Raw genomic sequence first — 17,000 nt, 5'->3', positions numbered from 1 at the left:
AGAAATACGAAGTCGGTGTTAGAATGTGGCAGGTGTAATGGGAACAAGGCTAGGGGAGTTTATAAGACGAGGGGACTCCATATAGTATTTACACTGGGTGCAAAGAAAACCCTTGTCCATAAGAACACCACTGAGCAAAGATGAGTCATTTGGGTCTTTATTTTTATCAGTTCTGTTAAAGGATAAAGTGATCTACATTAAAATTTCCAAAAGGTAGCTCTTTCTCCCCACCTGTCCTTTCCCCATGCTTTAATAAAATCACCTTTTTGGCACCAAAAATAATTTTTTTTTTCCCAAAGAGCTTATTTGAGGAAACAGCAAATCCATTCAGGCAGCACCAAACGAAACTAGGGGTCAAGCTTTTGTAGACAAAAAACAAGAATCCAAGCAAAGAAGTATATGATTGTCTAGAACATAAGGAATTGCCCATTTCAGAAAGCCTACTTCTCTGTGATTGGGTGTTCTTAGGTTCCATTGCCATTTCTTACCCTGGAGGTTTTTACAAGAATTCGCTCCAGGTTTGGTGTCTGTTCGCTTTTGTAGGTGGCTAGCGCAGGGAACCACCTGCGTCTAACAGACTCCTTCTGGATGTAGACTTGGAAGCAAAAGAAGGAGCTGGCTAGGTGGCTTCTGTGGAGTCTTCAGCAGTCGAGAGCCTGGAACTCCAGCCCCATAAGGCTTGGATCACTGCAGAGGCACTGAGCATATGTGCAACTGGAACCCTTCAGTAGTCGAGAGCCTGGAACTCCAGTCCCATAAGGCTTGGATCACTGCAGAGGCACTCAGCATGTGTGCAACTGGAACCCTTCACTCTGCTGCTCATTACAGTCTGTACATTTACAGTCTCCCTGTACTGGAGCCTGGAGGGAGACAGTTTCGTCTTCCCTAAAAACTTTTTTTGACAGAGAGAGACAGCCAGTGAGAGAGATAACACAAGCAGGGGTAGTGGGAAAGGAAGAAGCAGGCTCGCAGCAGAGCAGAGAGCCCCATGCAAGGCTCGATCCCAGGACCCCGGGATCATGCCCTGAGCCGAAGGCAGACGCTTAACGACTGAACCACCCAGGCGTCCCTAAAAACTTGTTTTCTGTGCACTGACCCTATCAACATCTCCTCATTAGAAATGGTGATTCTCTGCCCACAACTGAGACCTTTTGACTCAGACTTTTGGGGGGTAATTAAACAATCCCCCCCTTTTTAAAACAAGCTTCCGGATGAGATAGACACACAGTAAAACATTCCATCTCCTTCCTGTGGTTCCTGTGGACAGGGCACCTGATAGTCTTGTGATTCACAAGAATTTCCTCAACCGGTACAGGATTTCATAACCTAGGCTGCAAAACGTACCAGCACACATTTATTTCCTTCCTTAAAAAAGTAATGTCTAAAATGTCTACTTTTCTCTTATTAAGGGATTACTACTCTTTTATGAACAGAGAAAATGTTTACTGGAAAGGAATATGAGTTTTAATCAGGAGGCGGGAGAAGGTGGACTCTTGTACAGAGGCCAACTCCAAGGTTTCTGCCTCACCCTTGGGTGTTTAAAAAGCTTCGGGCAGGCGCGCGCTCAGCAGCTTCAGCGGCTGCTTTCACCTCAGGTCATGATCCCAGGAGATCAGGTCATGATCTCTCAGTAGAGAGCCTGCTACTGCCTCTCCCTCTGCCTGCCACTCTGCCTACCTGTGCTCTCTGTCAAGTAAATAATGATCTTTAAAAAAAATAAAAAGCTTAAGGTAGTTAACCAATAAAGGGAGTACAAGGTCTGAAACATTTCTCGACTACATGCACACTCAGTGGTGCGGCTACAGATGTTCCCACAGCGCTGGGAGACTGTACAGGGGGGTCTGGTTCCATAATGCCTAGGGGTCGTGCAAAAGGGTCTGTTCTGTTTTGTGGCATGCAGAATGCTCAGCTCTTTCTAGGAGAGAAAGCATGACCTACAGATGAACACAGAAAGGTTAATCAGTCATGGAGGCAAATAGGGCGCTTGTTAAGCCTTCAGGATTACGAGGTTGGCTGGAGGGCCCGAGGCGACTTCACCCATACACACTGCTTTACTTAGCACTGAAAGGGGACCTCGCCTGCCCCCATGTTGACCTCAAACTTTCTAGTTGGGTTCTTCTTTTCAGCTTGCCTCTTGACTCAGTTGGAAGACCCTGCTGGCAAGGCATCCCCTGATGGGAACCAATAAGTACCCCCTCAAACTCTAAGGGTTGCCCTAGGCCAGCAAGTCCCCACCAATGACTGACTCCAGGACAATGATCTATTTGACTTTCACTGCCTACCTGCATGTAGCCACTCACCTTACCCCCGGGTTTTCCCCTCTACAAACCTGGAAGTGTTCTTAGCACTTTGGAGACAATCTTTGAGAGCTTAGGCCATTGTCTTCTCTGTGTTGGGCTCCCTGAGATTCCTTTCTTGTTTAGCACCACTCCTTTCTCTGCCTTTGGATTTAGTCACCATGGAGTGGCCAAACCAAGTCTGTCTGGGGCCCCCAGACTAGGTGCTCTTGCACCCCTGTGCCCCAACACTACAACAAAGTCGTCTTTGTTGACCAACCATAATTTGTTGACGTCTTTTCCCCTGAAGAGAATCGTGGACAACCTAATCTGCTGAGTTTAGTCCAGACTTCGACACCCCATCGGTATCAGAAGGCACCAGTGGTCATGTTGGTGCACGTGGGAGGAATTCAGGACTCACCTCTGGACTGTGCTGCGTCTCATACCTGGACAAGAATGGCTGGAGCTCTGGGCAGGGCATTACCTTAGGGATCCACACGTGGGAACATCAGCCCCAGAGGAAGTAATGGACTCCGCACAGAGGGTCCTTCCTGAATTGCCTCCAGGTGTGTCACCCTCCTGCAGGTGCTCCCCTGTCCCTGCACACTTGCCCTCCCACCCAGCACCGTGGTCCCCCTGTAGGCCTCTTCTTGGCTGATCCTCCCGGTTGAGAGGGAGGTTGATCTCACCTGGGGACAAGGCAAAAAAGGCTTCAGCCGATTCCCAAACTAACGTGCCTGACCTGGGGACCCTATGCCTCCGGTAGAGGCCCTACTCTGCCTAGACAACCGTCCTTCCAGTGGAGAGGAAGGCCAGTACTGAGCCCAACCTTCTAGGTAAGGCCTTGCTTCACCTGTCTCCCAATCCTTCAAGGTAAGGGGGCAGCCAGAAGTGGCCCTAGTGTTCCTTCACAGTCTTCCCCGGTCAGCTGTCCGCAAACACAGCCCACAGAGGTGGTGAGCCGCACCGAACATAGACTCCTTTGTGGACCAGAAAGAGAAGGAATTTAATCATTTGGAGGTAATCACGTAAGAGGGAAAGTCCTTCCAAGGTACTGGGTGGGATCGGAGGAAGCAACTCTGACCTGAGCGGGTGTACAAGACAACCTTGTCACTACTACGCTGAGACCACCCAGATTTTCAGTCACCAGTCAGGGTGTTCAGGGACGTCCCTCCTCTCTGGACGGACGAGATTAGTCTGCCTGTGAGGCTCCTGCAGACCTCCAGCCAGCTCACACCCCCACAGCTGTTGTCTGCCAGGTGTTGTGAAGTCTCCCGCCTACACAGGCCAAAGTTTAGTTTTCCCCCAAACACCCAAGTAGTTGTTCAACACCTTCTCTGAGCATATCCCGCTCTCGTAATGGGAGAAGTTATACTTTGGAAATTGGCAAGCACTACAAAGCGGGGATGCATTTTTCTATTTCTGAACGCCTGGACTTTAGAAGGGCATTACGTAACGGTAGGAATGCACTGAACAACTAAACAAGTAAGGTATTTTGGGCCATTACATTTTGCGGGACACAAAAAATCTGAGAAAAAATGAAGAAGAAATAGAATTCCAGAATTACTGAGACTCCATTGAGATAAACATCACACCATGTGCAAATGAGGACATTCCATCGCATATCTGTTAGTATACATGTCTTATTTGTAAATGAAAAGGAACTAGTCATAACTCGTATGAAAGAAAACGGGCAAATGTAAACAGAAATTGTACCAAAGAAGACATATAGGTGATAAAGATAACACATGAAACAATGCTGGAAGGCAGAAAGCCGTAGGAAATGCGATTACGACATAGCACTACACATGTACTAAAAGGGCTGACATGGAACACTGACCCTCTCAAGTACTAGAAGGGATGAAAACACTGGAACTCTCATACGTAACCGGAGGGAATGCAGTAGTGAACACTTCAGACCCCATTTTGGCCCTTGATTCATGACAGTGTTAACACTCACCTACCTGTGCCTACCATGGTGCTTTGATTTTTAGCAGAAGAGAAATGAAACCTCTATCCTCATAAGGAATTACAATGAAAATATATAGAGGGAATCGTTTGTGAAAAGGAAACACAGGAAATAATCACGTGCTCCAAACAGATGAAGAGATTGGTATACATCCAGAGAAGGAAACAGTACCACGGAATGAAAGGGACATACATGCACAAACTCCAACACTTCAGACCGAAGAAAAAGGCTGAGAAGTCCACCTTGAGGAGAAATGGTTTTTTCAAGGACTTTGGGACAGATCTTGAGCAACCGTGAATAGGAGTAGGACTCTGCACCACCACCTCCAGAAAGACCTGTGTTTTTCACCCTAGGCCTGGAGACGACCTGGGAGACAACCTGGGACGAGGATGTTTCAGAACAGGCGTCTGCCATAGCCCTTTAGGACACCAACAAGAATGCTGCCCGGGCGGGGTCACTAAAGCTACATCTGGAAACTATGAATTCTCTCCTGCCTTTTACCTGTGGGCAGCATAACGGTCTTCACATATATGCACCGGAGAGGATATGGGAATTCAGGGACGTTTGGATTATTTTATAATGACCTGTTATACAGGATGCATGTGTCTGAAAGTGGAGAATTTCTGTGCACACTGACCCTGCCAGCAAATCAGTACAACATCTATGGATAAACTTTTATAAGACTTACACTCCATTAGGGGCCTGACGCGGCAGTCCTCTAAGTACCTAATTACCCAATCTCCTAGATTACCAATTACAGTTGCCCCGCCCCTGTGGTGTTACAAGTGAATACTGTATACCAGATCACACGGTTCCTTTGAAGGATCTGGGATAGAGATTCCACTCAGCAGTGCCTGGGATCCCGTGCTGTCAGCTGAGGACAAGCAAATACTCCTGTTGTTTCCACATGCGCTGGAGATGATCTCAACTGCTCCCTCTTCAAGGTGACCTCTGAGCACACAAAACATGCTGGCATCAACACCACAAAACCCAGATATGGATCCCAGAAGACTGTATTAGCTAGAACTGCCATAACACAGTACCACACAATGGGTGATCAGACGACAGAAAATTATTTTTCCACGAATCTCGAGTCTCGAAATTGAAGATAAGGTGTCAACAGGGATACTCTCTTCTGAGGCCTCTCTCCTTGGCTTGTAGTGGGGATTCCTTGTCTTCACATGGTCATCCCTGTGTCCTTGTATCCTCATCTCTTCTCATCTTGAAGCCAGCCATACTTCATAGGAGTCCATCCTAATAACCCATTTCAACTTCGTATCGCTTTAAAGATGCTGTGTCTAACTATAGTCACACTGTGAGGTACTGGGGGTTATAACGTCAAAATAACAGATTTTGGGTATACAATTCAGCCCATCACAATGGTCTTGGGTTATAATGCAAATTCACACACAAGCTAGAGTATTTATGAATCTATGTATGTCAATATTATTTATTTGCGATTATCCTCTCAGAGACAGAGCAAATCTGGGATGCAATGTAACCTGCTCTTTCCTTCATGGTGGGAGAGCACAGTCCAGCTTTCAAACCACCCCTTAAAGAGTGCACACAATGTCTAAGACTAAAGGTAATTAAACAAAGACGGCATTTACTAAATGCATAAATCAGAGCAACACGTGGCACTCAAGTCCTGTGTGGTGACTTGGAAGCTGCAGTCATCAAAGCATCATGAGACCGACAACATCCCCACTGGATTTGGCCTTCCTGTGCCAGTCACCACCCAGAACTCACATCACTCACTGTGCCGTAACGTAGAACAGAACGAGGAGTTCCAGTTACCCATAATTTAGATGAACAAATGAAAAAGCAGACAGGTCTGCATCATTAACCATGGTGGGGTGGTGACTTACGCACATTATTGGGAACTACGAGGTGGCAGAGGTGAAAGGACATCTGCCACAGACACTGACAGTGACTTCCATCTTGCAATGACTGCGTGCACAGCGAAAGCACAGTGCAGGTTCTGAAATTTTCCAAAAATAGGGGGAACTTATGCAAAATCACTCCATTGAGGACATTCGGCTGAATCAAGTTCAATTCAGGTACGTGGCTGCCTCACAGAGGTTGTCATGCGGCCTGAACTATACTGATCAAAGAAGTATCACCTTCCACGCTATTTTAAACCCCTCCTGCAGTGTGAAGACTCTTATGATATCTAAAACCATTAGGAGTTATAAAAGATATCCCACATCCAGGGCACCTTAAGGCCTTTCTCCAGTGTGAACACTCTGGTGCGAACGGAGGCCACAACTAACAGTAAATGATTTCCCACATTGATTACACTCATAAGGTCTTTCTCCAGTGTGAACTCTCCGGTGGTAACGGAGGGTAGAACTGGCAGTAAAAGATTTCCCACATTCAGAGCATTCATAAGGCCTTTCTCCAGTGTGAACTCTCTGGTGACAACGGAGAGCAGAACTAGTACTACAAGATTTCCCACATTCATTGCACTTATAAGGCTTTTCACCAGTGTGAATGCTCCGGTGACAAGCAAGGGCAGAACTACTCCTAAAGGATTTGCCACATTCATGGCACTTATAAGGCTTTTCTCCAGTGTGAACTCTCCGGTGATAACGGAGGGCCTCACTAGTAGTGTAAGATTTCCCACACTCATAGCACTCATAAGGCCTTTCTCCAGTGTGAAGTCTCTGGTGAGAACGGAGGGCAGAATTACTAGTACAAGATTTCCCACATTCATTGCACTCATACCATCTTTCTCCTCCATGAGATCTCTGATGAGAAGAGAGGGCAGTCTTAGAGGGAAAGGATTTTGCACAGGCACGACACTTGTAAGACCTTTCCCCAGGATCAGCCCTATGGGTAATCATCTCTGAGCTACATCTAACAGATTTTGCACATCTACTGCAAACATAACTCTTCCCTCCACTGTGCCATCTCTGGGGGTGAATGAGGACAGATTTCCGACCTAACGATTTCCCACATCTGCTGCACGTGGGCTGCCTGGATCCACTGTGACTCTTTCCATGTTCATTGGGGGTTGATCTTTGTCTACGGGATTTTCCACATTGGCCAAACTCGTATCTTTCTCCAGTATGATATCTCTGGTGTATAGCAAATAAGGATTTGTACCTGAATGTTTTCCCACATTCACTGCACACAACGGACTGTCTTCCAATGTGGACACCCTGGTCCTGAGTATCTGTGTGTTTGGGACAAAAGATGTTCTTACATTCTCCGCAAGGATGATGACTTTTCCTGCACTGGAAGATTTCATTTGGCTTCTCCCCAGTATGAGTGACCTCTGCCTGCAGATGCCCGGAGCCAGAGAGGAAGTCCTTCTGAATTTCTGCACAGGTAAAGGGCTTTCCTGAACCATGGAATCCCCAGCTCTTCACAACAGAGGCCCCGTCCACACAGCTTCTGCAGGGTTTTGCTCCCAGGTGCTGTTCCTGCTGCGGCTGAGACTTTGCACTGAAATAAAATGGTTTGCCACACGCCCCACATCTCAACAGTTTCTGGCTGTTTCCTTTTCCCTGGTGCTCAGCCAAATGGAAAATGTCTCTCAAGACTGGACCACACAGCTCACAGGGGTGGGTCTTCCGGGAAGACACAGCTGCCGTGGGCGTCCCGGCCTGTGACGCGCCTACAGTAGTGCTCTGTGCAAAGGGTGCCTCCTCACCCTCTGCTCCACAGCAGCAACCTGAAGGCAAAGAAACGCTGGTGAAATTCGTGTTCACTATCGCGAGGGGCTGAGCCCATCACACGCATGCACCCGATTCATCTAGGCAGGAGTGTACAGCATGCTTTTCCACACAAAGGAGATGGAATTCAACTGAAGGAGTGGTCGCCGTGCTTTACTGGGTCCAACTGGTCAAGTATTGTGGAGAGCACTCTAGAAGGACAAAAACCTAGGCCATGACACAAGGAAGAGAACCAGGGTCTACAACTTGTTCTCTGACCAAAGGTTTGTGTAGGACCATTTCTGCTATTGATATTAGGCTCAGGAGAGGCTGCGGGAATATCCAATCCCTAGAAATTTGCTTTTGTTCAAGGTAGTTTAAGGGCATGTGAATAGCTCATGGTAAAACTTTCAGGAGTGAATTTCGGACTACTCGGAAAAAGCAGTGAGAGATATCGGCAAGACGTGGAGATTCGAGAAGCATTTATTACCCCTAAACTGGGTATCATGGAACCACCAAACAGTAGAATTCAGAAGTCCACAAACTGTCAACAGTAAAGAAGGAAAGACAGAAGTGGGGTGTGGCCATAGCAATGGGACCAAACTCAGGTTGAAAAAACAAAGGTGCCCAGTATGATCTCAACACAGTGCGATACCACACCTTTCCCAGCTGCCGTCCACCAGAAACAGGCTCCCCATGAGATCACCTGGTTACTTCTGGAGCATGTCCATGCTGTGATACACAAAGGACTCTTCCCTGTAAGCCCTCCTGAGCAACTACAGGGTACCAGGACGATACCAATACTGTAGGAAAACAGGCCAAGTGAACCGCCAGCACTGTCCTACAGCGACTCAGAACACAACAAAGAAAAACATCCTATGTGACTGATGTCAGCAGGATGGTAGAAAAGCAGAAATCATCCCTCACCCCAACAAAAGAAATCAATTCTACAGCTGTCTATGAGTGGCTTAGCCTGGAAGTGCTCAAGGGCCCATTAACACTGACTAGAACACAGCAGACCATAAAAGAGGGCACAAGCACACAGAAAAGTCGGCTGGAGACTCCACTGGCAGAGCCGTGTGTGATGGGTGGGAAATAAGGGCTGGGGCTATCTCTGCCAGCCACAGGGTGGGTGCGACTACAGTCCCCGCTCAGCAGAGCCTCCAGCTTCCTGCTCCACAGAGGACACCGGCATCTTCTGCCATCAAGTTAACCAATGTCTGAAGCCAAAGCAATTTGAGAAAGAAGATCAAGCTGAAGGCAGCACACCTGTCATTTCAAACTAAACTACAAAGCTATAGTTTTTAAAACAATAGGGTACTGGCATAGAAACAGACCAGTGGAATGGAATAAAGAGCCCAGAAGCAAAGCTACACATGTATGGACGACTAATCTTTGACAATGAGGCCAAGAATCAACACTGGGGAAAGAATAACCTCTTTCATGCTGCTGTGAACTCAATATCCAAATGAAAAACCAGGGATCCTGGATCCCTATCTTCCAGCACTGAAGGAAATGAACTTAAAATTGACTAATGACTTAGAGATACGATCTCAAACCCTGAAATTCCTAGAAAAACATAGGGAAAAGCCTCCTTAACCTTACTCCTGACAGTGATTTTTTGAAAAGGACATCTAAAGCATACACAACAAAAGCAAAAACTAACAAACACCACCATACCACATTGAAAAGTTGCGCCAGAGGCGATGAAACACGCGAGACAGTGAAAAGGATGTACAAGTGACTAACACGTGCTCACAATCACGAATCCTCCGGGAGATGAAAACCAAAACCACAAGACATCACCTCCTACCTGTTACAATGGCTATTACCAAAGGACAAGAGGCAACAGGTTGGTCAGGATGTGCAGAAAAAAATAACATGTGAATACTGCTGCTGGGAATGTAAGCGGGGAATTCACTATGGAAAATATTAGGAGACCCACCAAAAACTGAAAATAAAACTACCATATAGTCCACCACGGCCATTTCTAGTATGTATCCGAAGGAAACAAATCAGTATCTCCACAACGTATCTGAACATGAGTATCCGCTGCAGTATTGCTCACATAGCCAATACACGGAAACATCAGTAAGTCTGTGAGTGTTTATACTGACAAACGGGGGGCACGTGGCCTACTCAGTCCACAGAGCATGCAACTCTTGATCTCAGGGTAGTGGATTTAAGCCCCATACTGGGTACGGACTCTATATGAAAAGAGAGAGAGAGAGAGAGAGAATAAAAAAACAAACTGTAACTAAATAGAGAAATAAATAAATAAAGTGACAAAGAACATTTAGTACACACACAACATGCAGGAATATTCAGCCATAAACACGAAGGCAACACTACAATGACCACGAAACAGACGAATCTGAGAAACACCATGCTAAGTCAAATGAGCCACACAGCAAAACACAAACCCTGTACGTGGATACAGGGTACAAACCCACTTATGTGGATACTTATTAAGACAAGAAGTCAGTCAAACTTAGAGAAACAGAAAGTAGAATGCCAGAAGCTATAAACTGAGGGAAATGGGGAGCTGCTGGTCAGGGGTACACACTAACATTTACAAGGTAAGTCCTGAGGATCTAATATACAGCATGTTGACTGCAGTTGATAATATTCTATCGTACGCTTGAAATTTGCTATTGGAGTAGATACTAAGCTTTCGAACCACCACTAACAAAAAACGTAATTATGTCAAGCGATGTTGTGTTCAATGGGTTCATTTTGTCAATAATTTCATATGTAAGGGCACCTGGGTGGCCAGTCAGTTAAGCGTTCAACTCTTGGTTTCGGCCCATGTCTTGATGTCTGGGTGGAGAGACCAAGCCCTGCCTCAGGATCCGAGCTCAGGGCAGAGTCACCATGGGTTTCTCTCTCCCTCTCCTCTTCCCCTTGGCTTGCGCGCGCTCTCTCTCTCTCAAATAAATAAATAAATCTAAAAAAAGTTTCCTAATGTGTATCAAATCGTTATGCACTCTAATTTCAATAATATAATTTTATTTGTCAATCATACCTCAACAAAGCGCATGGGAGGGGGGCAGGTGGTAAAGATGTAAACACTACAAAAAGAACCATACAGGACAGTCTTGAGAAGTAACCCATGGTCCACTTAAGTAGTAAACATGACAATGCACAGCAAGGCACAAGGAAACGTCACCTACATGAAGGGTTCAAAACCCGGGCCACAGAAATGGCAAGGATCTGAACACACGGACCAAGCCAAGAAGAGGACAAGCAAGGTGCACTCCATCAGCCTCACTGCATGACTACTGACCTCCAATCATACCCTATCAAGGCTACGCATGGAGGGTGCTGGGGCTGCAGGCCTGAGAAAAGGACACACCAACAAATCAGTTAGCGACAACATCGACTACCCAGAAAGCTGGGGAAGCGAGCAGTGCCCACAGTCCACACGAGAGAAAGACAAACCATCCCCTGGAAAATGGAGGAGGGGGACGCCGAATACAGAGTCTAGTCCAGGTCAATGGGAACCGTGAGGGACTTACCCAGTGAGGATATAAGGGTAAAGTTCTCCAGCATCACATGGTGGTACAGCCGTCTCTGAGCCTCATCAAGAAGCCTCCATTCCTTCCAGGAGAAGTACACGGCAACGTCCTCAAAGGTCACACCACACTACCATGAAAGGAAAAGTTGGCAGCCTGAGCATTATTTCTGACAACCCACAATCCAACCCCCACACATCCACCCGGTCTCCCCTGCCACCCCAGCTCCCCACCTCAGAATAAATACCAGGTCCCCGTGCCTCTAATGCTGCTCTCCTCTCACCTTCCCATCAACCACTGTGTTCAGTCCACAGCAGTAACAGGCAGGGGGACACACAGATGCAATCTAAGCTCTCGGTTTGGCCTGCAAGGTCCCATTCCTACCCCATGATATTCCCGGGGAGTCTCCCAGACTGTGCCCTCAAGACAGACAATTATAGGCCCTGCTCTGCCAGAAAGCCTTCAATACCAGGGCTCTGAGGCCCTTAGCTCACACTTCCTCTCCATGTGTACAGGATTCTGTAGACTGTACCTCTCTCACGTCTTCAGACCCCACAGATGAACTCCACACCTTCCTGCTCCACACCGAAGGATTCTCCCTTGACTCACACTTGTACTTGTCACATGACACCCAAGGGATGTTTGACAAACTCAAACAGGTTCCAGTCCCAGTACTTTCATGGATCCCAATTGAGGGAAAGCCTCAAATGCTACTTAGAAGCCCTCCTCACCTCCCTGTAATTCTTCCTTCCGTAACAGACACTCCCAAGCACTGTTCACTTACGACACTCACGGACCCTCTTCTATATCTGTGCTGTCCATACTGTCCCTCAACAATCAGAAGGCACCACTTTCCACTGAACCTTTGTGAAAACCCCAGCGTGAAAGGTCTCCTTGCCCAGCACAGTGAATCACAAATGACAACTGCCCCAGACCTATTCCAGCAGCAAGACTTTGAAACACTCCAAACACTATAAAAACTCATCCCAAATTTCTGTTCAAACCCTACACCACCGAATAAAGAGCATCCCCAGACTCTCAAATGCTCCTGGGCAGGGGGCACCGGCATGCCTCAGTGGGTTAAGGGTCTGACTCCTGCTCTTAGCTCAGGTTTTGATCAGCATCCTGAGTTCAAGCCCCATGTTAGACTCTACACTGGGCGTGGAGACTACTGGGGGGGGGGGGAAACAACCACCTCCTAGGTGTCCTAGCTATCTCTTGTCCCATCATTCCATGCAAGGCTTGTCCATGTATCTGCCAGATCATTCTTTCTCCTTCACCACCTGTGTTGGCAATGCCCAGCCAATCCAACCAGGTGCTGAACAAGAGAACCACTCGAGCACACTTTACCGAGACCCTCCAACCTATACTAATAGCATTGCCAGGATACTCTGCATTCCCTTCCTAAATGTGATCCAAATCTCCACCCTGGTCTACACAATAGCCATCGTTTTTCTAACTCTCCATCCTGAATCTTTCCCCCAGTTTTCCAAAATTTCCTGTCCAGCTGCCCACCTTCTGCTATCACCCACACTTCTCTGAAACGTCAGAGATCGTGAACAATGTCAAAACAACTTAGGTATCCCCATGCACAATCAACCTACTGATAACTTCCATCCGGATGATGGGAGCTTCCATCTCTTTGGCTGCTAGGACCTGTGAAAACTGAGAATGGGAAACCTCACCGAAATGGAGGCAGAGGTTGCAGCTGGGAGACTGCTCAGACACTAGTACCATGATGAACTGCAGTTCCACGAGGAACAGACGGACTTGACCTTATACTGCCACAGTACCTCACTACCCCTGACCCAAAAAGACAGGCTTTCCTGATCACCCCACCCAACAGCTCACCCAATGGGAAGCCACGGTTCTTCGAACTCCCAGTTTACTCCAATGGACTTGGAGTCTGTAACAGCCTTCAAAACTTTGCCCTCTTCCCCTTAAGAAATCCTACCTCTCCTTTGTACTCCTGTCCTACTGTTTGGCCTAAGCTTGTGTGTTCTGAATTGCAGTTTCTTTCATTCCCAAATAAACCCATTTTTTGTGGGTAAAATAACTGCCCGTTTTTGTTTCACGTTTAAGGTTCAGACACCAAAAGCCCTGGGGTTTTCCCTGACTCCCCCCTTTCTCTTGTCATCTGCAACACCCACAATTTGGTTTAGCTCTTCTCAAAAATGGACCATAATTCAACCAATTCTCCAACAGCCACAGTGGTCATTCTACTCCAACACTGAAGCGCCCCGGTGACTCAGTCCCTTGAGGGCCCCACCCTTGGGTTTTGGTTCAGGTGAGGATCACCGCATGTAGCCCGAGTTGGTCTCCTCTCTCAGCCGGCGTCGGCTGGGATTCTCTACCTCTCCTACCCCCCGACGCGCGCATACTCTCTCCAGGTCAAATAAATAAAATAGCTTTTAAAAAATAAGTAAATAACATCCACTTTGCAACTCCCTCCTCCTGCGCTCCCTGCCTCCTCGCTCACCCCCGCCGCGGGTTCTCGTCTCTGCGGCCGGGGAAAGCCTATTGACACCTGGCTTAGACCACCTCTCGTTACCGCCATGAGACATGGACTGCTCAGGCAGCGAGGGGACAGGCCTCGCTGGCCGCGCCGCACCTTGCTGCTGACACAAGGCAGGGAGACGTGCTGTTCCCCGCTGGGGGCGCAGACCGCCTCCAGCCTCTGCCCCAGCCGGCCCCTCAGCCCCGAGCCCGCTCCCGCAGCCAGCACGCCGGCGCCTCCCTGTCCCGGACACCGGGGCCTGGGCCGCAGGGACGCGAACAGGTGCCCCGCCTCGGGCCTTTCGGGTCTGCGTGGGGGGACGGCGGGGAGGGCGGGGAGGCGAGCGTTTACCTGAGCCGGGTCCCTGGGCGCGGCCGCCGCCATCGGACTCGGTGGGCCGGCAGCGGGGCCGGAAGGGAACGGACACCCGGACTCAACGGTGTGCGGCGAGGACAGCGCCCCCCTCCCGCCCCGTCTTTGCGATCAGTCACCCAAATCCTGAATCCTCTCTGGAACCGTAGCGATAAACCAACGCAACAGGTAGCAAAAGTACCTACGGGGCTTGAGGCCGTAGTCGCGCCCCCACAGGACGCGCTCCTTTAGAAATGCCGCGTCTTGTTCCCTCATTGGCTCCGCGCTGTGTTCTGGGGGCGGAGGCTCTTCCCGGTGATGTGACTCCTAGAGCTCTGGCAGTCGCCCTCAGGGGGTCCTGCGCCCTGGAGTACGTGGGCTTTGTTCACTTGGCATCCTGAGGTTTGGTGTAAAGAACTGTTGGCACCCAGGGGAACCGGCTTTGCTCCTTAAAGCTGGAGAAGAGCCCTAATTTCAAACTCTATGACTCTCTGCTTCCAAAGGAGAAGACTATTTTAGATGCTCCCAAATCCTTTTACTGAAATAGTTAAACTTTTCCGTACAGAAGTTCAGAAATAAATGAGATCTTATATAGCTGCAAAGATGTTGCTGTTCCTCAAATGTTTGCATCCTGAAACATTAGGGTCAGTTTCCTAAGTTTCAGTAGTACTGGTTGGGAACTATAGATTAGTTCCTTTTAAGCAACCAAATATTCAACCAATCACACTGTAAAGGTCTGTTGGTTTTATTCAGTGATTTGAATTGGGCAGTATCCCATCTAGCAAGCAGAAGGCAGCTCCAAAGTGCTACAGAAAGGGAAAGGTTTTTAAAGGTAGGACAGGAATATCATAAGCAGAAAAAATGATAGTGTCAGGTGAGGTCAGCTTATTGTCGGGACAAGAATCTTATTAGGGGAATGCCTCACCTTTTGGGTGACAGGGCCCATCAATGTGGCCTATTACCTTTTTGGTGCTGACCAGAAAAATCCTGACTGAGCAGTGGAAACTGAATTTCTGGGGGAGGTTGAAAGTGCAATGAACTTAGGTATTATGCCCTGGTTTTGTGACATGGCCTAGGGAAGTGACTCTGTTTGGGGTCCCTGGTTTCCTTTTTCACACCCTATGCAGCGTGGTGACATAAATAGAGGACGGGAGGAGGGATGGTAGGCCACCTAGATTATGGGGACAATGATGAGGTCAGCCTCTGGTTCCACACTAAACCTCTCTTGCCTGTAGAGTGATTGTGTCCCATCTATGAAGGAACACTTTTGTCCACATATTTCTTACTTCATATTTGCAGATATACTAATTTCCTTTTAAGAGTCTGATATCACCTCAAACACAGAGCAACTTAACCGATGCTGGTTTTTGTTCCAAACACATTGCCATTTTCAGTTGGAACATGTGTGCAAAGGGAGAATCTGAACGCTGAAATAAAGGATTATCTGAACCCAATGAGCTCATCTTCTTGCTAGGAAGTGACCCTTCTTTCTTCAGGAATTGGCAGTAGTGTTGCTTTAGGAATTGAAGTTATCTCAGAAAACTGTGGTGAAATGCACATTTCAGATGTTTAAAGACAGTGGCAGAAATAGCTATGGGGAAATCCATATTCCATCTCCCTACACATCACTAAAGGCTAAAAAAAGTTATAGGTTCATAGACCTTTTAGGAGAAGGTTTAGCAAATCTGAGAAAAGATAGAATCAAACAGATCATTCACTGTTCTAGACCAATGTGCCTGACACTGTGAGGCTTTCATCTCCAAAATGTGATTTTTTTCATTCCTGAAAACATTGAGCTTGCTACTATCAACCTTAACAATAAAAAGCCAGGGTTTTTGTTTTGTTTTGTTTTTTTACAAGCACACTGAGTTTATTCTGGAATAACACTGGAATTTCAACTTGGGATAAGCACACTATGGCAAACCAGGACAATTCAAAGAGACAAAGGGAAGTCAGTTTTTATTAGGTCTTAGAAGATTGAGAAGGATAACTTTGAATAAAGTGTCCTTGAAACACAGGAGATTGAGTCATGGCAGTGTTTCATTGGCTGCATACCAAGGTTAGTGTGTCCTTGACTGGGCAAGGAGGGGCCATCCTTTCTTCTGTTAAAAGCAGGAGATTAAAATCCTCCCCAGGAAAGTGCCCTCCTTTGTCAAGATAAAAATTATCTTCCTTCCTCCTGCTGATCTGCAGTTCCTACCAGTGTGTACCCTGTGCTTCCTTAATCCATTTGCAATGAGTTCTCTCTTCCGATCTTCACACTACTTTAGAGAGATTTAAAAGAGGACATTTAGGGTACCAAAGAACGAAGCATTTCTACCAATAACCTAGCTTCTGGAAGGGAAGGTAGATACAATTAAATGTCCTTATAATCTGCAGCCTCCAAGAAGTTCCCAACCATCTTAATGTTAACACCTTGCTAGAGGGGAAAACAACCTTAACTTGACCATGGCAAGGCCTCTGGTATCCTGTGAATCTTCTTTAATATATGAAAGTATTTTCTCAACCTCCCTGTTTCCTTACCTCCCCCAACCCCAAAGTATATAATCAGCCACCCCTCACAACCCAGGGCAGCAGCTCTTTCTGCCCAAGGGTCCTGTCCCCGTGCTGTAATAAACCACCATTTTGCACCAAAGACGCCTCAAGAATTCTTTCTTGGTCGTCGGCTGCGTACTCCACCCCACTGAACCTCACCTAGATTCCACAACCTCATCAAAATGACAGGAAAATTGA

At 47.4% G+C, this 17,000-nt stretch overlaps 1 protein-coding gene across 1 annotated transcript; it reads right to left on the bottom strand.

The window, feature by feature from the left end:
* Nucleotides 1-143: 143 nt before the first annotated feature.
* On the bottom strand, nt 144-15,864 carry LOC113250145 (zinc finger protein 256-like). The gene is made up of 3 exons (XM_057313915.1): nt 14,268-15,864; nt 11,423-11,549; nt 144-7,924 (listed from the first exon to the last, which is right to left on the bottom strand). Exons 1-3 carry the CDS (start codon nt 14,298-14,300, stop codon nt 6,465-6,467), a joined length of 1,620 nt encoding a protein of 539 aa, XP_057169898.1. The 5' UTR covers nt 14,301-15,864; the 3' UTR covers nt 144-6,464.
* Nucleotides 15,865-17,000: the final 1,136 nt, after the last annotated feature.

Source organism: Ursus arctos, unplaced genomic scaffold (assembly GCF_023065955.2).
Source record: "Ursus arctos isolate Adak ecotype North America unplaced genomic scaffold, UrsArc2.0 scaffold_19, whole genome shotgun sequence".
NCBI classification, from domain to species: domain Eukaryota; kingdom Metazoa; phylum Chordata; class Mammalia; order Carnivora; family Ursidae; genus Ursus; species Ursus arctos.
The sequence above is the reverse complement of the archived record's forward strand: the minus strand, read 5'-3'. Positions and strand labels throughout refer to the sequence as shown.